Source organism: Melanostigma gelatinosum (genome assembly GCF_949748355.1).
Source record: "Melanostigma gelatinosum genome assembly, chromosome: 10".
Lineage (NCBI taxonomy): Eukaryota > Metazoa > Chordata > Actinopteri > Perciformes > Zoarcidae > Melanostigma > Melanostigma gelatinosum.
The window spans coordinates 4,328,346-4,351,451 of record NC_136643.1 but is presented as its reverse complement, the minus strand read 5'-3'; the positions used below and the strand labels follow the sequence as shown (position 1 = coordinate 4,351,451).

Below are 23,106 nucleotides of genomic sequence, written 5' to 3'. Positions count from 1 at the left end.
GTGTAAGACATTGTGTGCAGAAGGCCACAGCAGTGGTATTGCCCAACGTGTCCCGCTCTGTTTTGCGTGCAAGACTTCCACCGGGCCTCTTCATTTTTCCCCGAGGCTGTTTGGTCGAACTCGCACACTTCTCATTCCTCCGTTTGTTTTCTGTCTGAGTAGCTCTCATATCTGCTTCAGCTTCGCATTTTTGCTTTGCGCAACATTGTCAGCTTCCAGTTTTTCAACTTACTCGGCTGTCATTGAACAGCGCTCTGTGCATGTTAAAACGTGTCAAACGCATGTGGTGGTGGCATTCCTAACCCGCTCAGATGTCTAAGGTTGTTCCTAGAACTCGGATCCTCTGGAAGTGTATGCAAACATGTTATGATACTTCCTTTAGTCACACACGTTTGCACACAAACAGGCATGCTGGAACAAATAGCAGTCTCCTCAACACAGTTATTCTAATCATAAGCTTAGAAGCTTATGATTAGAATAATCTCAGTTTGCGCAACGCTGTACTTAAACAAAAATATTGTAAGAAATGCATGTCATCTCTACACTTAAGTGCATTATTGTTTAGTTATTATTCATAGATGTGAGCCATATACTGCACAGTAGTAAGGAATTGTTTCTGATTTACAGGTGGTGATTTTAAGAGTAAAACGAGCCACAGGAACCTTCTCCTTAGTAGGATGGTAAATATTTCCTCAAATTATTTGTTTTGAATCCTTGACTTTTATTTCACACCGGATAGTTCAACTGTTCATAGCTTTGGGGAGCCAGCGATATATATATTTGGCTGAGTTGTATTTATAATTGGTTGTGATATCTGGGTGGTGGAAGAGTTAACTATAATATTAAAGGTTCCCTGTGGAGATTTAGATCTCAAGTAGCGCCATGGAGGCGTTTTTTGATGACCGGGTCCCTGTTTTTTTTTTATGGGGAATTGAAATTACGTAAAAATTGGCTAAGTACAGTAAGCCTGTTGAGCCTGTGTCTAAGATGGGTTGATTCTACTGTGTGTTCATTTTAGAAGTTGTGCTCTGCGCTGTCTATACTTCTCATGAAAAGTGATTTGTATGTAACATATTGCTTTGTGATGGAACTAAATGATGAATCTCAAAGCCAGGCCCATGGCTATAGACTAGAATGACTTATCGCTTTCATCAAACAACACTTTTTCGAAACAAACAAGGCAAATGAATATGGTTGGTCCCTAATCGCTTCTGTGAAAAACACATTTATTATTCCAAAGAAGGCATTGGAGGCTTTTCCTGTTTGTTGCATTATTTGATTGTGAGGTGGCATCTAGTGGCATTTCGATGAACTTAACGTTAAGCTGTGGCGTTGCGTTTTTGGCCGAGGACCTCACTCCTTCAAATGCTGCTGAGCAGGTCTTTGGCAGGGTTTCTGCAGGTTTCATTAGTTTCGGTCTAAACGACAGAGCTAGGAGTTGCTATGATGTATTTCTGTGCATTAAGACATTATGTCATCGATAGAGCAACTCAGGACCTGTCCTCTTCAAGTTGTTGCCATTTTCACTGTCGTCTTTCTTCTCTCTCTCTCCACAGCATTTTCATGCTCTTTGTGATCTGGCTGCTTCGCAGGTATCACTCTCTGGCTCAGGTAAATTCGCACCACAATGTACAGTATGTTATGACTCCCCCCCTCCCCCACCCTATCTGTTTGCTTCATTGCCACCGGAAATATGTTCAATTAGCCACGGCAAATCTTTGCTCAATTGAACCCAATTAAAATTGCACAGACGAATCAATTGTGGAGTTAATTGACTGATGGCGGTTCTGTGATAATGGCGGCTGTCTTTCCCCCCTCTCTACATGAGGAGGTTTGCGTTATACTTAAGGTCTGACGATGCACCGAATATTATTAGTTCAATGCTCTTTTCTTTCTTCCACATAGCTATGTTTAATTTCATCCAAAGTCGTTCCAGATGTCTAAAACAGATCAGTGTCAGTTCGCGTTGTTTTGTGTGAGTGTGCAGCCTGCGCGTTGTTGTGGAAGCCGGTCCGTCAGGTCTGTCAGGTCCAGCAACGCGCCACGCTATCCTTGTAATCTGAAGCAAATGACAGCTTAACGTGGGGCTCTGATGGATCCTATTACCTCTGGACCAGGTCACACAGAGTGACTTCACCTCCTCCTCCTCCTCCTCCTCCCCCCCTGCTCCTCTCGCACAGCTTAAACCCTCTCCTTACCTCCGTCCCCACACAAAGGTTATCCGTCAGTCAATGGTCTTTAATGCTCTCTCTTTAAGGCTTTTTCCACCTCCCTTTCCCCCTTCTCTGTAGCCTTGGCAGGGTCATTGCTGGATAAATTAATAAGTGTGTGTGTGTGTGTGCGTGCGTGCGTGCATGCGCGCCCTGCCACAGTTTGTAACCACTTCTGCAGGCGAAGTCAGCGTAAGACTGACGGCTGGCATGCAGCGCAGCCTCTTTAGATTCTGCAGCACACAGATTATTGGTTTATTTCATATGCAATAGAATGAATTTCATGTTTGTGTAGAAGGATTCACGGAGCCTCTCCCCTCCACCCTGTGATATTTTCAGTTGTCACCGGGGACGTCAGCCACATCGGTGATCATTTGATCCATAATTTGCCCTTTCTCTCTCTACGTGAATATTAATGCGCCGGCGTCGGGGTGTTTAGTTGGAGAACCCCTTTTTCACGTCTCCCTCTCATTTTCACCGCACAGAAGATGATTCTCAGCCTGACAGTAGCCGCCTTCTTCGACAGCGTAGCATATGTCATGGTGAGTTACTCGAGTCAGTTTCGCTGAACGCCCACATGGCAGAGGCTTTTTTCATTTTTCTATTTTTTTGGTGGTTTTGTGAAAACGTTTCCCTGCGCTGTTCTTTCTTCCTTCCCCAGGGTGATGCACATCCAGAGGGGGCTCTGTGTGACTTCCAGGCCTGCTGGCTAACTTACTTTGGTAAGACAACTTGATGAACTACTCACTGGCTCCCTGTTAACAATAGAGGTGGAGTAAAGATTCCACAAAGACATCTGCTCAGAAGCTCGTATATCACACTGGAAAAATATATATTTTTTAATGTCATTTCATTGTTTTGGCTTGAGAACAAAATATCCCTTGACACTGATTGCTCCGGATCATCAAGCTTGAAATGCAACGTGGGAGAGTTGTTGTTGAAGATAGAGGCTCAAAACTTATATATGGTTACATGAAATCTGTTGCATTTAACAGTGACTTTATGGGTATTCTTTCTCATGGTATGGTCATCATTTTAATGCAGTGACTGTTTTACATGTGTAAAAGCCTTTCCTAGCCTTTCCTTAGATTCATTTAGTCAACTCGGCGTCCTCTCCCAAAGTTCTCCAAAAAAAACATAAAAAAACAGGGAGGATATGTACTTGCCATATACTACAGTTCTCAAGGGTGTTAACACTTCGAATACATTTGCACATCACAATTAGTATCCACACCCATACCAAGAATACCACACCTGTACGTGGGAGTCAAGCGCCACGTTCTGCAGTTATTGGCTCATTGCTATCTCCTGTAACAATGGTTCACGACTCCAGAATTTCATCTGGGTTAATTGGGCGCATCTGCAGGTTCTCAATTTGGGTTAGTGGGAAGATTTCTTTGTGATTTGGACCGATGAGGCGGGATCGTGTGCACATTTATTTGCTGGCGTTTGTTGCAACTGCAGCTCCTTTAGCCTCGATTAGCATACGGATTCTTAGTTAGGACTGGCTGCTAATACAAACACTTAGATGCCGACACGCACACACACACTCAGAGACGGATACAGGGTAATGGGCAGTGAGTTAGTGCTGCGGGGGCTGGTGCCTTGTCACCTCGGTTTATCAACGAGGATCCCTCGCGCTCAGGACAAACGGCCGCACATAAACAGCAGCTGAGCGGGGCACTTTGTTCTGTCGCGAAGCGCCGAGTCCGGCGGGAGCCGTGTAACGCATAGCTCCGCTTTTAACTCTAACCCATAAAAAATGTGTTTGAAATGGAGGGAGGTGGTAGCAGGGGGCCGACGTCGGGACAGGTCGGTGAAGCCGAGCGGGAGTTTAAAAAAAGAAAGAAAAGAAGCGAAGCTTGGGCTTGCTGTCGGGTTATGTAAGACGCGTTGTGACAGTGATTTATTGTGATAATGACATTGACAGCCGGCCTCCTTCTTTCTTAGTCACGGCACACTATTCCTAAACATCGCTTTAGTGTGGAAGGTGTGTGAGTTTTGTGTATGGGGGGGGGGGGGGGGGGCGGGGGGGGGGGGTGTTGTGCGAAACTGAGGCTACATCTACACGGCGTTTCAACATCGTTTTCGAAATGATCTCCGTCCAGACTAAAACGAATATCACGTGACTATTCACGTACACGGGGCATGTGGGTTGGTTCCGGTGTAAACAGGAAGTAGATTGGTTGCTTCGTTTAAAAAAGACAGCAGTCTTTAATAATGAAAGGTCGTGTTTGATACTTAAGATCGTCTCTAAAATCTCTCACTCGTTCCCTCGGTTTCGTTGTTGTCTGTTCTCACTCGTAGCTCTGCTGGTGGCTGAAGTTTCTGTCCTGCTGGAGAGCAATTACTGCTTTTGTTCCTTTATAGTTTGTGTGTGGACTTCACAATAGTTGTGCAGAACAAAATAAGCATTAATAACAAAAGGAAAGTCCTCTGTTTTGTGTCCATCACCCTCCCTAAAGCCGCTAACCGTGACTTCAGACTGCCGCCGCCGCCGCCGCCGCCGCCGCCGCCGCCGCCGCCGTAGGGCTGATAACGCCTCTGGACACGCCGCTCACTGATCGCTCCATTAACAGCTGCTTCCTCCGCAAAAATGCAGACTTTAACTGAACAACAGCTGCTAGTAAAGACAACAAGGTCAGCAACACCTGGAATCAGTCGTCCATGTTGAATTAACCTGGTAGTCCATCGGTAATCAATGTTGTTGTTTATGATTTTTCGGGAAACGGTCACGTGACAGGGATGTGACTAATCAGGGAAGGACACGTCATGACTTCTAAGAACCAATCAAGTAGTGAAAGCAGGTGTGGGCGTCATCGTTTCCATATGTATGCGGTTACGTCGTCCACACGAAGACGCAACACCAGAGTTTTCAAATGTATCCGTCCTCGGGAGCGTTTCCCAACGCCGGCGTAGTGTGGACGCTCATTGTAAACGTAGCAAAACACAATGCGTTTTCAAATGGAAACGGAGTAGTGTGGACATGGCCTGAGTAAGCTGAGTATGTGGCTCAGATAATCCATCATTGCCTGTCCTGTCAACAGAAATGCAAAAAACAACACACACACACACACACACAGACACACAGACACAGACACACACACACACACACACACACACACACAGACACACACACACAGACACACACACACACACACACACACACACACACACACACGCAGACACACACACACGGCCGGAAAGGAAAAGGCCTGAATACGAGGGCAAAAAAAAAGGAAGGAATCTTTCTCGACTCTTCTCTTCCTTGTCTCCGTGAAATGTATTCATTTTTTCCCCTCTGCTGACTTCGCCTTCCTCTCTATTTTCTTCTGTTCCTCTCGGTTCCTTTGCATTTCCCGCTCTGGTCCACTCCCCCCCCCCCACCTCTGCTTATCTCCCTGCGCTTTTCCACAGTTCATCATTATCTCTCCCCTCTCATCCATCACCCTAAGCCACAGGTTTCCCTCATATTATTGCGGAATGGGCCTTCATTTATCAAAAAGGGGAACACAAGCGTGCGTGCACTCATACGCACACGTGTGTGTTAACGCACACACAGTAGCATGCTGTGTGGTGGAGTTGGGGGGGTGGGGCTTTGCTGTAATTTGACCTTGTTGTTGTTCTGTGTATCTCTACAGACTGGAGTGCCTTAGCCTGGGTTTGTCTCATCACAGTGAACCTGTACCTCAACCTGGTGCGAGAAATCAGCACCAACAGATATGAGATGTGAGTAGTAGTCACTTAATGCTGCAGCTGATAATGATCCATTTTATCAATTGGTTGATTTACTGATTGTTCTTCAGTGTTTTTCTTTTTTTTTTTGTTCTGTCCAAAAGTTATTAACTAACAATGTTTTGAATCGGAGAAAATAAATAGACCCGTACATTGGAAAAGCTAGAGCCAGATAGTGATAGGCTTCTAAATGACTCGCATGTTGAATTGATTGTCAATATAGTCGCCGATTGGTTTTCTGACGATCCACCGAATCGTTTAATCAACAAATTATATCAGGTATCCGTCCCTCGCGCTCACAAACGGGTCGTTTTCCGTCCCTACGTCCACCTCTGTGTCTTCCTGTGTGTGCGTGCGTGCGTGCGTGCGTGCGTGCGTGCGTGCGTGCGCGCGTGCGCGCGTGCGTGCATATGTTTGGGCTGCCAGAGCATGTCTCCCCGCGGAGCATTGACAGCCCCCTCTCTTCCTCCCTCCTTCTCCTCCCCCTTTCTGTTCCAGCCGACGGTCTAATTGAAAAGGGAGTGAGTGTCAGCCGTTAAGTGTGCGCGTGTGCGTGCGCACCAATCTTCACGCTCTGCGGCTCTACGTTTCCGTCGCTCAAACTCCCATGAGCTCTCTCCGCAGCGCGAGTGTGAATTTGCTTGTGTGGGTGTGAGAGATATTTTTCTCATTTTCCATGCCTGTGACACAAACAAGCATAAAAAAAACAGAAAAATAGCTTTAACAAGTAAGCGGGAACTCTGTTTTGCAAGTCGATTGTTCCGTGGTTATGTCCCACAGATGCGCGTATAGGTGCGCACACCCCTTCCACCCATCCTTGTGTGAGGGGGTTAGTCCGGAAAAAAAGGTGCAACCCCCCACCCCCCCTCTCCCCCATGGGAGTTTCCCTGCATTGATTAGCAATAAGCCAGATATAATGGTGTTATAACTCAAAGGGAGACGGCTTTATGGGGCGCAGGGAAAGGGGTGCTGGGTTGGGAGTGGGTGGGGGTGGGTGCAAAATCAGCTCGCTCCAGAGCCTTGTCAGCTGCACGCCATCTCATGGGTCCAGAGGGACCAGGCGGGTGGAGGATGTGTCTGTGTTTCTGCGTCGGGCCGATCACGCAGGGGGAAAAAAAACTCGGCGCTTAATAGGTTATAGAGCAACGTGAGGACGGGGCGTCGGGGGGGTTGTCGTGCATTGACTGCACATAGATAAGCCGCATGAGTTTCGGCAGGCGGGTATGAGGCTCTGCATGCATGCACAATTAGGCTACCCCTCAGCCCCTTCACCCAACCTCACTCACACACACACCTACACACACACAGACACACACATGCACAGCGTGATGGTTTATGAATGAACAAATCGCCAGAGGAGATGGAGAACGGAGGCTGGATGATCTAAGAGTGATTGAAGTGGGTGCAAGAGAGGACGGGAAGTGTGTTTGTGCACGCGCGTGTGCGTGCGTTGTTAATGTGCGTTTGAAGGACGGATTCTGGCAAACTGGATGTGGGGGGGGATGAGATTGAGCCCCGAGAGGTGTGTGTGTGTGTGTGCGCATGTGTGTGTGCAGGTGTGCGAAATACAGAGCGCATAGCGGCCCTGCTGTGCCTCATTAAGCCCATGTTGCGCGCAGCCCCGGACCTCGTCATCTCCCTCTCGTGCTGCGAGTGTGTGGTGTGTGTGCTGCAGGCAGCGCGTGTGTGTGCGTCTGCGGGGTCTGCGAGCTCTCGACATTGATTTCCTGACAAGCCCCCCCACACCCCCTCCCTGCACCAATCGTCACACCACGGACTGGCAGCACTGATTTCAGCATTTATATCTCTCCTCCCACCACCACACAGCCTTTCTCTCTTTCTCTTTCTCTCTCTCTCTCTTTCTCGATGTTTCTTTCTCTTACTCTCTCTCTCTCTTTCTCGATGTGTTTCTTTCTCTTTCTCTCTCCCTTGCTCTCTCTCTTTTTTGCTCCTTTACTCGCTCAGTTGCTCCTTTTTTTTTAGCGCTTCAACCATTTCCCTTTTCTCCCCCGTTCTTCCTTGTTCTCCCTCTTACGCACACTCCCTCTCGTTTTCGATCTAAACTCTCTCTCTCTCTCTCTCTCTCTCTCTCTCTCTCTCTCTCTCTCTCTCTCTCTCTCTCTCTCTCTCTCTCTCTCTCTCTTTATGAATGTATAGGTCTCCTATGTCTCTTTCCCACCCACAATTCAGCTCTATTTTAACCACCAGCCGTCTCACGTTCTCCATCACCTCCCACACACTCCGCTGTCCATCACATGAGGGCAGAGAGGGGAGACACAGCGCACCCCGGTGAAATCACAGTGAGAAGGTGTGTGTGTGTGTGCGTGCGCCGTGCAAGCCCGAGAGGGATTGAGTGCGTGTCAGCCGCGTCGCCAACCGCTCGATTGACCACACTTGGAACAAGTCAGGGCAGGACTTCCACTCTATTGACCGGGCGACGCTCTATAAAGTATCGACACCCACACTGACGCCCAAGGCCCTGGAGCGCACACCTCATCTGTCTGACACACACACACACACACACAGCGCGAAGTTCAGAGATTGAGATTTCTTAGAAGCCGTCACTGATTCATGTTATTTTTTCATTGATAGTATGAGCCTCTCCAGCTCTCTCAACCGGTTTCATTTTTAAATCTGTGCTAATTCGAGGTAAAGCAGCTTTGTCCACGAATGTTTTGGCCACTAGCACCCGCCGGGTGAGAATCTGCATCCTGTTTGTGGTTTTGGTGCGGACATGTCCTCTGTAAATCATTTTTTTGCACAACAGTGAGGGTAATTATGGTTTATGTCACAATTGGGCCGCACCTGAAAAACGACCCCAATGTGAGCGCCAACAAAGGGACGAACCGAAGAAGGAACGAATCGATTTAGTCATGAGTGGTTTTTTTCTTCTTTTTCTCAGGGGCAAAGCTCCCCTGGTCTCGCTGCGTATAATCAAATAAATGTCTGCCTTTTATCAGGTTGTACCATCTGATGGCGTGGGGGGTTCCTCTGGTCATGGCCTCCTTACCCCTGCTAAAGGGTTACTACGGCCCCGCGGGAGCCTGGTGGTGAGTACAGCATCCTTTTTTTTGTCAAGATTTTTTTCAGCAAGCCACGGTGGATTTTCTGTTAAATGCCTTTTCCTTTCAACGAGGGGCCACAGCGCTGGCCTCGTTCCAGCTGCAGACAGGCTCCGTCTCGCATAAGATTCTATGTGATCAAAAATTGGCAATTATCAGCACATCTTTGAAGAGTAAAACTCCGCCTCAGACTCTCCAGTGGTGAATGGGGAAGGCATCATTTGTTTGGAGGGTGGTTAAAGGAGTAAGGAAGGGAGGGGGGGGGGGGCGATGAGAGGAGGCGGCGGAATGAGAATTGGGACAGAGCCCTTAATCTCCGGGCTCGGCTCTCTCTTTCCACTCTCGGCTTATTAATAGCTACAGCTGCACAGCCCCCCCCCTGCAGTCACACAAGTCTCTCTTCCGCTCACGCGCTCCCTTTCCTTTGTAACCCCCTCATCGCTCTCTCTCTCTCTTTCCCCAGCTGGATCACAGACGATCACGTAGCCTGGAGATTTGGGATGTAAGTAGACCCTTTCAGCCCCGGCATCAAAGCGTCCCTTCCACTGGTGGTGATGGGGGGGGGCTGTCTCTGCGGTGAAATGTGAAGGGTTGCATGTCAGGGGAGCTTCGGGGTTTTTCCCTCTTGGTGTAAGGCCATGATGTGTGTGCACACGTGTGTGTGTGTGCGTGAGTATGTGTGTGCGCACACATGTGGATGTGCTTGTCTCTGCCTTGTCAGATTTAGGGGAGTTGCTACACTGTGTATTTAAGTGTTTAGGAGGGCTATGAAGGATTATGCCTGTCTACTGCTTTCTGCAACTGGCCCTAAGTCTGCCAGGGCTCTGCCAATCCCCCGGCACAGACGCTTAGCCCCACACACACACACACACACACACACACACACCCACACAGACGTGCACACAACAACACTTTGCCATGAGCCAAGGTAATCGCGTTGCTGCTCGCAGCATCAGCAGGGAATCAATCTTTCTCAACAAATAAGCACACACACACACACTCCCGCACACACACATGCAGAACAACACATAGCTATCAGCTGCGCTAAACGAGCCTGTGTCTCTTTTATCAGTGCTCCTCTGCTCCCCGGCTCTTTCTAGTTTTCCACGCTGTCGTGGCCCAGGGGGACGAGTCGCTCAGAGGATCAGGGAATCTTCATTAGCTCTAATTACATCAAACCAGACGAGAGATTAGAGGCCACAGCAGCACCCGTCAAGGAAAAAAACACACGCGCCGCCGACAGCTCGCCGGGGAAAGGGCGCAGGAGAGCAGAGGTTTTAGCGTTAAAGGTGAGAAGTGGAAAAGGCGGGAGGGGAGACATACGGGGGTGCAGTTAGAGAGACGGGGAATTACTCAGCAGGGGAAGGAAAGAGGGGCGGTATAGCAGGACCGGGGAGAGAGCGAGAGAGAGCAGAGCGAGCGAAATAGATTGCCCTCGTCTCTGCCCACTCCCCCGCAGTGTGTCTTCATCAGAGTCCAGCGAAGCGGCGCAGACAGGACAGAGCGGGGGGGGGGGGGGCTCGGCGGAGGAGGTCGGTGTGAAAGCGGATGGGAGAGGAAGGAGACCGAAAAGCAGAGGACAGCGTTTTGTGACGGAGGTGCAGAATTTCAAGGGTTGAGTCAGCAATTGGAAGCACTCGAGCTTAGCTGAGTCACCGCTCTTAGAGGTCCCCGTCGGTGTTTGCGTGGGCCGCGGTCAGACAAGGCACCGAGAAGCTGAGAGAATGACAAATGAAAGCTTATAATTAGCAGGGCTGCTCAGGGATGGTGAAGTCGGTCAAGCACTTTGGTCTCGGGTTGAAATACCTCAACTGTGATTGGATGAAATCTTAGTCCACAGAGGATGAATCCTAATGACTTTTGGTGACCCCCTGACTTTTCCATGAGGTTGACACTTCTGGTTTTTAGTGACATGTCTTGGCAACTATTGGATGGATTGCCGTGACATTTAATACAGACATTCATGTCAAGAGGATGGATTTTAATGACTTGGTACTCAACAGACTTCTCCTCTAGTGCCACCAAAAGTTCATCTGCAAAATGGACTTGCATAAGACTTTGCATAGACAGTCATGGTTCCAAGAAGATGTATCTTAAAAAAAGTCACAGGTGACCTTTTTGGCTTCTTTTGGGGGAATTCCGTGCCGTTGCCTAGATAGCTCGAAGTAGAGAGATGACAGGAATAGATGGATTGCCGTGAAATTTGGGTCACACTCATGTTCCCCTCAGGATGAATTCTAATAACTTTCACTGACATTTTTATCCAGCGCCATCATCGGGTCAAAACACTAATGATATCTCGATCAGTCTCAGCTGTACTTATTGTTTAGTGCTTTTTAGCAAATGTTAGCGTGGTAACTCACCAAACATTGTAAACATTATACCTACTAAACATCTTTATGTTAGCATTGTCATTGTGAGCATTTTGACGTCATCTAGCGACATTATAATCCGTACGAAGCGGACGTTTGAAGTCCCGGTTTGCCGCTTTGAGGAGGGTGATGGACACAAAACGGAGGACCGTCCTTCTCTTAACAATGCTTATTTTGTTCTGCACAACTACTGCAAAGTTCACAAAGAAACTGTAAATGAACAAAAGCATTAATACTCTCCAGTATGACTGACTTCAGCCACCAGCAGAGCTACGAGTGTGAAAACAGACAACGACACCGAGAGGAAACGAGTGAGACGTGTGTTGACCAAATTTATTGACCAAATTAAAGTAAATTTGATGTGTGTTTAAGAGAGATAGAGCAAGACCTGCAGCCTTGCAACTAACCTTTGAAAGATATTTTTTCACGAAATTTGTCTGTTTTAGTATATAGAGCAGGGGTCTTCAATGTTTTTCAGGCCAAGGACCCCCAAACTGATAGAGAGATGGAGCAGGGACCCCCGACTATATATGTTGTATAAAATTGTGTTTTATATTAAATGGGCCTAGTACTGTGTATACCTCTTTATTGTGCATTCAATACTAAGCTATTCAAATAATACACAGGTTGATATATTCATGTTTTTATTTTAAACACGTGCAAGGTACAGTGAGTAGGGTGGCCATTTATAAACACACCTTATCAGCTGATACCAATGTCAATATCGACGTTGTCTGTTAATTGCATGATAATCATGCACACAAGCTATTCAAACTGATGTTTTCATTTTAAACATAAATGTGGAAACTAAAATGAGAGATAGCCTATTTGTGCCACTGCCATGCATAAAGATACCTGTTATCTTTCATACAATACTGAACTATTAAAATAATGGACACATTCATGTTTGGAGAAACATTTTTTTTTTTTTATTATTTAATTTTTTTTTTAAATTGTCTAATCAACCAAAGATTTCGCGGACCCCCTGCAGTACCTCCGCGGACCCCCTGTTGAAGACCTCTGATAAAGAGGAAGATCTTAAGTATCGAGCACTTTACCTTTTATTATGAAAGATTTCTATAATAGTATGTATTTTCTGTAACTAAGCAACCATTTACTTCCTGTTTACACCGGCACCCACATTAGTGTACGTGAATAGTCACGTGATATTCATTTCCAGATGTGCTATTATGGACGGCAAGCATTTCGACAACGATGCTGAAACGCCCGTGTGGACATAGATCGTTTTTGTTTCAAAACCCGGGCTTTAAACGGAAACCTATTAGTGTGGATGTAGCCTTAGTCTCGTGAGACACACCACACACATACACACCCTGCTCCTCCTGGTCTTTGTGTCATCTCCGCCTCCCTTTCTGTCTCTGGGGTTGTCCTGTCCCTGTCTGAGTGGTTGAACAGGTAGATCTTGATCTGTCACTCAGCAGGAGGATCTTGCTTTGTCAAAGTTGAGCGCTAACCCGCACAGACGGGTCCCTGCAGTTCTCTCCCGTCTCCTACCGAGCACTTCAATTAAGGCTTCTTTCATCCCAGCCTCATTCTTGACTTCAGAGTGGTGCTGGAGGGAGGGCCGAACCGAGGCCGAGAGATCGAATCTTTGACCGTCTGCGATGGTCTTTTCTCTCTGCCACTTCCAGGCTTCCACTCTTGCTCTAAGCTCACTGTTGTCCTCTCAAAATCCCCTTTGTGTTTACCGGTCTCTCTATCCGTCCTTCAGTTAGCCCATCCCTCGGCTGCAGCTTCTTTCTGCTATTCCTGTCACGGGAGAATGACCTCATCCTTTTCCCTGTCTGTTAATCACCCAATCCCTCCTTCTTATTTCTGCTCTTCCTGGTCCTCCTGACCCACAATCTGCCGTCATCCAGCCACCTTTCCCATCCTGACCTCTATTCTTGTCTTCGCTTTTTATCATCCCCCTGTCCACCCCGCATCTTCTCGCTCTTCTCTGCCTCTATTTCACTCTCTCTCTCTTTATTCTCCCCGTCTCGCTCCCGCGCTCTCTCTCTCTCTCGGGTAGTGCTCAGCTGTAGAGCACAGCGGACTCTAATGGCAGATCATTATCATGCTAATTAGAGCACTTTGTAGCTGCCGCCCGTCATTCTCCGCTCCTCGCAGCCCCCCCCACGCTATCGTTAAAAAGGCCACCCCCTCCTTTTCCCTCTCCACCCCCCTCCCCCCCACCTCGTCTCTCCATCATTAACGGGACACGCGGTGGCGTAATTGGACGCTGTTTATGCCGGAGCGCGGGTTATTAAATCACACAGAGGTGACGCTCGCGCAGGTCTCTCCCCCCCTCCCCTGAAAACGCTTTCATCATTGTCCCATGCCATTATTAAACCTGCGTGGACGCGCACATACACAAGCGCTCACGCACGCATTCAAAGAGGGTGTTCTTTGCATATTGATGCTCCTTACAAGACGCATGGATGTGTAAAGCAGCCCCCCCCCCCCCCCCCGTTTCCCGCCGTGAAACAAACGGCTACCATCTCGGATTCCCCAGCCAATAAAAAGTTTAATTTGATAATGCTCAGTGAGGTTTTTATTTTTTCCAACCCGCAGGCTTTCAGGATAAGCGTGGACAAAGTGAAATTAGGCCAAGGACCTAAAACTTTCCTTTTTAGATGCTGCTCAAACTTGCAGTTTTTAGCACACATGTCAAGGACTTTCCAGGCACGGCGTCAGTCCCAATCCATTTTCCTTTGAAACCATGTATGTCTCCGTATTTATGGGTCAGAGAGAGATTCCTGTTTTTCCCGAGGATCATGATTAGGGCCGCGATGATTACTCTCGATGTTTGCCCAATATGTGTGTCACGAAGGGCGCATTTGTGCCAGGTGCTCAGGAGGACCCGGCGCCGCACAGCGCAGGCCTCGACTGCACCGCGGAGACGTGGTGGCCAGGAACCTGTCTATCAAAGCGAGACAAAGGCCTGTTTCATGATTAGAGGGAGAGGCTGAAACTCCTCCGAGCTTACATCACCTCCCGAGAGGTTACGTAACACAAGGCTGCCATTCCAGCAAATCCATCACCCCCCTCCCCCCGTTTGGCTCGCTCTCTGTCATCTGCTCAGAAATACCTGACATGTTGTTCTCTCCCCTGCGCCTCCCTTGATTGTCAAAACCTTCATCCCGTAGGAATGCCATGCATTTTCGGTCGCAGTGACTTTGCATTATAGTTTGTTCTTTATCTGCCTTTCTCTCTGCTCACAGAAACTATATGTGCAGAGCAATCCAGAGGCGCTGAGTCAGGCCTGCTCCTGCTCTGTGCTGGTTTATGTGCAAACCGTGTGTCCTCTATGCATCAGCTGTTTAGAATAATGCTGCCCTGTGTCCACACAGTCTTACCTATACATTAACATTATTAAATGTGTGTGCGCTCGAGGTCATCGGCCTCTTTCAAAGAGTTTTTTGGGAGTATGAATGAGGAATGTTTTATGTTTAGAGGCTGAATAATGATGAAATAAAGCGAAAAAAAGCCACCAAATCATGCCTTAACAACAATAGCCTTCTCAGATTGCAGAGGAAATCTTATTAGATGAGTTTCTCTCTAATCGGTTTAGATAACCCTACTATCTCAACACTGAACACCTAGTGTGTTATTACGTCCTGTCACGGTATAAATTCCATTAGGATAAATGACGCTCTAGTTGTGGAATCAAAATGTATTAAATCCTGTGTTTTTTTACGACCTGCTCGTGTTTGTGCTTTCTGCAGCTGGTACGTGCCTCTGTTCAGCCTCATCTTCTTGATGATCTGCTGCTACGCCAGGATAATCTGCGTGGCCAACGCGAGGGTGAGTGCTCGACACGCGTGAAACCAGCAGCCGCCCGAGACACCGGCACTTTAGCTGAAGTGCATTGTGACCTTTTAGAAAAGTGACATTAGTGAAAGCTGACATCTCTGAGAATCTCACAAAAAATAGAGAGTCAGGAAAACTAGTCACAAAATAATTGTGTGGGTGTGTGATGGATTATTTTATGGTTGGGAGTGGGCTAGGGTTAAAATACCTGAATTTGTATTATTTTATTTTAGTTGCTTGAATGCATAAACAATGCTGCTCTGATAATCAATGATCATTTTAAGGATACATCTTGATAATTACAACTACAAGCCACCAGATAAACCAAGTGGCATAAGCTTCTTGACTTGGAGGTAAACTGAAGCACACAAGCAGCGTCATAGTTGAACTTCTCGGTTTTGTTTTGCTAACCTGGGGGTCTAAAGTTTTAAGCTCTCTGTTGTCATATGCACAACAATTACAGAGAAGCAGTCGTTGGCAATGACAACTTATAGCTCAGGCTGCCTCTGACATTTCTCATATAAATATGTTCAAAAAGAAAAACATGTTGGGAAATCGAATTGTAAGACAGTCTGATGGTCTGACTGCTTTTTATTGACGGATCGCAGTAATTATGCCGGTGAGTGCAGTCGAATGCTGTCTCAGCTAATTGGAATGGACACAAGTGGAACAATAAGATCCAAGTTGCAAAAAGCCAAACTTATTCTTTAATTGATTATTCAGATCACACATTTTTGCGTGTGGAAACATCTGTTTTAGAGGTCTGTTTTCAAATTTGCTGTACATAGTGACTTCAACTAATTCATTTCATTCAATTATGTCCACCGTTAACTTGCTCCAGCTACTCCAATGTAAGGATTTCCGATTGTTTTTGTTTGTAAATTGATCACATTTGGTTTGTGTGGTTTGGGGCTAAACCAGCTATTTGAAGACATCACTATCACCAACATTTTTTCACAATGTTGTGACATTTCTGCCAGCTATAATGAACTTGAACCAGCCCGTAAAGTTGGTAATTATTTGGATCACGTAACTGTTTGTGTGTAGAAAGTCCATATGTGTTGACTTGTTTTGAGAAACGCCCACCAGTCCCTTCTTCCAGCTTCTCAGAACAGTCCGTTTGTGTCGGTAATCAGTCGATTAATTGGTTTACCACTCGGTCGATCTCCTCTCCATGTTGGCTCGTATAGCTCTGTGTGATTTGTTATTTTTTTCCGTTGTGAGGGTGCAGCAGGAGCCCCGGGGCGGTGTTCACATAGCTCACATTCCCCCAACCTGACGACGCCGCGCTGCCAGCGGAAAGGTGGTGGCAGGCATGTGTTCCAACAAAATGTTTGCGATGATTCAGGTGTTGTTCATCAAATACAAAACCAGAGCGAAGGAAAAAAAATCAAGGTTAAAGCCACAACGGGCTCACAACGAATCGTCAACGCGAATGTTGCCTTTCTTTGTTTGGGCGGCAGAGCGAGAGCGACGGGGGCGGTGAGACAGATTCAAAGATAGCCGGGCTGCAGACAGACTTCGGAGAGACAGACTGCAGGCGGCTGAAAGGAAGGGAAAGCGACTACACTTCTCTTTATCATGAATACGATAAAGAGAATGAATTTGAATGTAGCCAGTTTGCAACCTGCATCTCATAACTCATTCAGCTCACAGTGTTCAGCTGTCTCTACCTCAACCTCCTGTCTCTCTTTGTACCTTTTCTTCTTTTCCCTCGCCCTCTCTTTTCCTTTCTACCTCCATCTGTCTCTCTCTCCCTGTGTCTCTGTCTCTATTCCCCCTCTTCTTCCTCTCCGCCTCTACCCCCCCACCCCCTTCACTCTGCCGTTTTGCTTTCTCTATCATATTTATGAAGAGCTCAAGCCTTATCTCCTTTCAGCTGCAGGCTGTCTCACTTGAAAGAATTTCAAAAGCTTTGAAAGCAGGGTAGGTGGCGACGCATCGGGGGAAAGGGGATAAAGACGAGGAAGCTGAGCGAAGAGAGGTGGGATGTTAGCTGGACGGAGAAGTTCCTCCGCTTTCCAGAGACAGACGTCGGGGGGGCGACGACTCTGGAGCTCATTAGTTTACCAAGACCAAGTTACAACAGGATTATTTAGAAAAACACGGACGCACTCCGAGTGACTGTGCGAGCTACCACAAACTACAGGGATTTGAAAGCCAATGAGTCATTATCAGGCCAGACAGAGAGGTCTGGGAGCGCGGTGGCGTGTTTGTCTTACGGATGTGATTTGTACATGCACCACTCCTTCCCTCTTAAGCCTCACGCCTCAACACTTAACCGGCAAACCGTCAGAGTTGCTTGACTTTCGGTGGCGCCGCTTTAACAGGGATTGTAACAAAAGTCGGTTACGCACACCAGAGACCTGGCCGAAGCCTCATGATATTACACTTAATATCAGTGTTTTTGATGGATAGCGGTGCTCTGGTTCAGTTCAGTCTCATGTCCAAAAAGGCACATTTTTATTATTGTAATATATATATATATATATTTTTTTGCACCACGGTCACACACACTGATTTACAGTGACAATCACGTCGGCGTGGGGAAACCATGGCAACATCCTGTTAATAAATGGCAGAACAGAGGAGCTGTTAGTGCACATCGTTCACGCAGCCTCTTTGTGCCGCTCGCGTGAACGCTCACACTGGGCCTCCAGAGATTTGTCTGATGTCTTGGGTAACATAAACCTTCTGGTTTCCTACACCCCCCAAGCCCCTATCCCACCATTACAGATCCCAGTCGTGTGTGTGTGTGTGTGTGTGCGCGTTTCCCTGCGCGCGTCTGTTGACATTTTCCCTGCATTCCCCCGAGAGAGGAGACGGAGAAAGAGCGGAAAGTATTCCCACGTTCTCTCTGGAGATCTCAGATCTGCCATGTTTGCTCCACTTTTTCCTTTTTCTTTAACACTTCAAAAAAAACAACCGTCTCCCCTTTCTCAACACCCTTTGCCTTCTTCTTCCTCGTGCCACATTGTGTGCTCCGAAGCTGATCACATCCCTCTTTTTGTGAGACGCCGGGAGCTGTCTTAAGCGCTCCCCTCTGCCTCAAAGCTTTGCACTGTGCTGTGAATTAGGCAGGGCTGGCGGATAAGGTGAAGGGATTTTGCTTTGGTGTGATAGCCAATGTGATATTTGTTCCAGCTTGTCACCTCTAAACATCAGGCCTCTCTAGGAAAAACAACTGCTTTAAATGATCAAACCTCTCCTCTGCTTTCTTTTTTCCCCCCAAAGTAACTGCCCTGACCTTTTCTTTCCATTTTGTGTCTTTTCTGCACAGATGCAGTCATGGTTAGGAACCTTCAACCCAGAGAGAGAGAGACGAAAGGTAATGGCCTGTCCGACCATCACATTTCTCCACACACACACACACACACACACACACACACACACACACACACACACACACACACACACACACACACACACACACACACACACACACACACACACACACACACACACACACACACACACACACACACACACACACAGACAGAGCGTGAGGATTAAAGTGTGTGCAGGATTAGCTTTTGTGTTCCCGCTGGGTAGGTGTCAAACAGCGGGGAGCAATTTGACCTTGTGACACCGCCGCGTCTCACCGTGTGTGTGTGTGCATGTATATTCAAATGTGGGTGTGCACGTATGTGTGTGTTTAAATTTGGGAGCTGCGGTGCCTCTCTGTTCTGCTCCTGACTTTACTGAAAGGGACAGGGGAAGCTACCTGTAAAAAATATTAATATCAAGAGAAGTATGGAAATAGTGGAGAGATTACGTGCAGTTTTACCAGGCGACAACCTCCGGTTCTAAAGCCAATGTGGTATCTTAAAACAGGGGGCAAAAGGACTTTGGGGATTGACAGGATACTACCAGAGACGTATAGGGCGTCTCTATGTCACTGCTCCGCATTCCAAATATGGTCACTTCTGTTCATTGGTCGAACTCGAGGCTTCAAAACGGCAGTCCACAAACCAATGGGTGATGTCATGTTGACTACGTCCACTTCTTATGTACGTCTATGTATATGTCTATGGATTTTACACACAAGTGTTGGGTTATGCTCGAAACAGATATCATAAGATGCAAGAGGGGGAAACGCTTTGGGACGGTTTGTCCTGGAAAGCATTCACGGTGTTGCAATCCGTTCACATGAAAGCTGGCCAGTCCCGGCTTCGAGTGGGTGTGGAAGTTGAATTGTCAGTTTATTAATCCATTCATTCAACGTCGGCCAGATGTTTGGGGGGGGGGTTGGTTTCCAACGCTGTCTGACCATCCGACAAGCAGTTCTAACAGAGTATACCGGCAGCTTCTAGGTCATCTAGGTCATTTTAGGAGTACTACTCAGCAGGTCACAACTATTGTATAAAGTCTTCTGTGGCTCAGAAGGAAACTCTCTGAAGTCTGAAAAAAATTAACCTGGTGTGTTGGATTTTCATCAGCAGTAACTTAACAGGGATCAGACACCTGGGCTGCAGCCCAGGTGTCGGGGGGGGGGGGGGGTGGGGGGGGCCCTTCGTTTGATAAATTGTGCGGAATGTGCCCACATGCTGTCCACCTCACTGAAATTGCAGATACGTCGACCATAATCGCACTCTTGGTATTCTAGCACATGTTTTCTGCTGAGGTGATGGATTAGGTTGGTACTGTTAGCACCACTGGCAACAACAGTGGCTACGTCAGATTTCTTTCAACCAATAAAACTTCCAAACAGCAGACAGCTCTTCTCTTGGGCATCTGGTGCATCTCCAGTCTCTCTTTCTTCGTCCTCCATCTCTCTTCTCTTTCTGAATGTGCAGTAGCCATGGAGCCTCTCCTAGCTGTTTAATAGCTAGCAGCTATAACGTTACCCAGCATGCCATTTGGCAGTGTCAATATTTCAATATTCAATTTGGGTTACAAATTATTTAGGTGTCACAAATTGAAAAAAAGAGTCTATGCTCAACGCGCTGTTCGTTGCATTGCTCTGAACGCCAGAGGACAACAAAACGTACTGTGAAGACAACGAGTGTAACTGGTGGAAAAACGGCATAAACCAACCTCCACTATGCCGAGGAGGAATTGTTATTATCTCATATTCTCAGATAACTGTATTTCCTTTGTACAAGCCCAGTAAAGAAACGACTCAATTATCACATGTATTATAAAGAAACGAAGGTTTAACATCCTGTAAATAATTTGACTTGGCTGCAAAATATTTACTCAAAAGAAAATTTTGAACACCTCCTGTTTCTAAGGCATCTAATAACTCATTGGCCTTCTTTGTATAATCCCTTGACATGCAGTGCTTTTGTCAGTGAACTATTTGTGACAGTCACGTTTGGTGCAGACGCCAAGTTACAGAAATTCAGAGATGCACGACCACAACCGAAACTTTACCTTGTTACAGAGAGAAATTTGTGCCTAATTCATAGTTGTGTAAAACCCATAGTCTGTAAAACGTAGTCCGTGACGTCACCTACTGGTTTGTGGGCTGCCGTTTTGAAGTCTCGAATTTGGCGGAATCGCCATCTTGGATTACGGCTGCCGCCGTGCTGTTTTTATATGGCAGATGAGTGCCGTAGAGACGTATACGTTTCTGGTAAGAGGCAGCGACCTGTCAATCAAAGCATCCCCTGCTTTATGGTCAGACTTGAAACTAGAGGAGTCGCCCCCTGCTGGCCATTCGAAAGAATGGAAGTTTAGGAAGCTTCCGCATTGGTTTCACTCGGCAGAACCGGAGGTTGCCGCCTGGTAAAACATTGAGTTAAAACCACGGGTGTGAAGGGTAAGCATAGAGTCTCCTCTCCATGCACACCTAGCCCTGACAGTACCGTGTGCGATTATACACTGTTGTAGCAGTGCCTGAAAAATTGAGATTTTGCAGGAAATACCGCCCAGAACTGATCTCAGCTGTAGCTGTTTTTCATTTAAAACATGTTTTCTTTAAATGTGTTTCATGCGAGTCCCATAACGTTATGGAAGTGCAGCACTAAATTGCCAGACAGCCCATTGATATTAAATGATTGATTTCTTGTAAAACGGCGGTATCAGGAGGTACATCATTTCATCTGGACTGCTTTCTGCAGACGCCGCATCCAATTCAAGTGTCCTCCGGCAGGAGTCCTGCCCACACGCCGTGCATAACTCAGGAGACGCCAAATCATTCAAAACGTAACTCCTTAAAATCCACCACCGAGCATCCTGCACTGAGGAGATCAGTGTCACAGTGCTATTCATGAAAAGTGAAAAGCAGCCGTACCTGTTCTGTTGTTACAACTCCACCCCGCAGGGTGAGGTGTGTGTGTGTGTGGGGGGGGGGGGGGGCAGGCTAGGGTTAAGGTTATGTAGATGCTGCCCCTAAGTGGCAGATGTAATTACTGCACACTGAACTGGCGTAACCCTCACCAGTGACTACACACACACTGTTCATATGGGCTAATTGCTACGTGTAGCACAGAGTGTAAATGAGTCTGCAGTGTGTTTTTTTATCACACTCTCCGTTTCCTCGTATTTCTCTTTCCCAATCGCTCTCCTCGTTTCCATCTGTTTTTCTCTCTGTCTTTCACTTTGCGCTCCCTCTCTTTCGCTCCCTCTCTATCTTTCCCCCTTCTCTTTTTGTTTTCTCTCCTTCCCTCCCTCCATCTCTCTCTCTCTCTTTCTTTCTCTTGTACTCATACCCAGCATGAATAAAGCAGCAAGCCAGGTTCATGGACATGAATATTTATGAGAGTTTATGCACGCGCTGCGATGCTTTAAAACAACAACAACAGCCTCCCTGATTGTGCTTGCCAAGCCAGCAAGCTTTCTGGCGTGTGTGTGTGTGTGTGTGTGTGTGTGTGTGTGTGTCAGCAGGTGTAAACTAGAGAAAGCGATTCCTGCTGGGTGTCTGAAGACCGGCGGCTCTGGTTATTTCCATTCACTTCGCCACATCGCCCTCCTTCTGCGCCTCACATGTTCTCTGTCACTGTTTCTCACACACACACGCGCACACATGCACACTTCTTTTGTTTTGCGTTCACGGATGTAGTTTCCTGCGTTCACCATTCTTGATTCTCTCTCTCTCTCTCTCTCTCTCTGTCTCTGTCTCTGTCTCTGTCTCTGTCTCTCTCTCTCTGACTCAGCCTGGCACCATCCCCCTCCCTCGCTATCTGTGTGTGTATCTGGCTGGAGCGATGACGTACATAACTTGTGTTGGCAGTTATCAGGGCCGTCAGTCACATGGTTTCGACACATCTCTGTGTGTCCCGAGCAATTTGTTTGTGGTCACGCATGAGTATACACACACACACTGCACAAGCACCACAAGGTCTTGCAGCAGCGAAGGTAGGTGGGGGGTGGGGGGGGGGGGGGTTTAGAAGAGGGTGTTTAAGCCAGGCCTTACAGACACACACACACTTTTAAACACATTTGCACACACAGCAGCTCAGTCCCGTCGGGTAGCAACAAAGCTGGCTGAGCAAACAGCGAGCTGCTTGTTCGTTATCTTCCCAGGGTGTTTGTTTACTGATCCACACAAGCTTCCAGTCACAATGCGATTTGTCTACTCGCATGTCCGCATACACATGCGTGTGCGGGCCGCATGCTTGACCTCGTTTGTCTGTGAGTTTAAGGCCTCTACCTCTGCATGTTTGTTTCACTTTTTTTTTCCATGTCAACAACACCATGAAAAACATCCAAAACATCAAGCTGCAAGGACAGTTGGGCTTGTCTCTCAAGGGCTCTGAAGCACCACGCGTGGCTTTGACAGAACACACACACACACACACACACACACACCTCCGTTGGTAGGGATCGGCTCCTCAGCTGCCAGATAGTGAGATGCTTTGAGCATCTCGGCATTACTCGCTGGTGTCTTAACCGAATGCGTTTGGGTTTCATCTGTCCATCGTTTCTGGTTTTTAAAAAAACACATTATTAGGCCGTCAAAGAATTTTA

General features: G+C 47.2%; 1 protein-coding gene across 1 annotated transcript in view; it reads left to right on the top strand.

Annotated features, from left to right (window-relative positions):
- Window positions 1–23,106, top strand: part of LOC306783899 (cyclic AMP receptor-like protein A) — a 51,014-nt gene that overhangs the window by 3,007 nt on the left and 24,901 nt on the right. Inside the window, exons 2-10 of the mRNA XM_079277739.1 lie at window positions 628–680; window positions 1,557–1,611; window positions 2,696–2,752; window positions 2,872–2,932; window positions 5,852–5,939; window positions 8,906–8,995; window positions 9,471–9,509; window positions 15,108–15,186; window positions 18,473–18,520. Coding sequence (XP_079133865.1) covers window positions 628–680; window positions 1,557–1,611; window positions 2,696–2,752; window positions 2,872–2,932; window positions 5,852–5,939; window positions 8,906–8,995; window positions 9,471–9,509; window positions 15,108–15,186; window positions 18,473–18,520 — 570 coding nt within the window. The remainder of the gene's footprint in view (window positions 1–627; window positions 681–1,556; window positions 1,612–2,695; window positions 2,753–2,871; window positions 2,933–5,851; window positions 5,940–8,905; window positions 8,996–9,470; window positions 9,510–15,107; window positions 15,187–18,472; window positions 18,521–23,106) is intronic.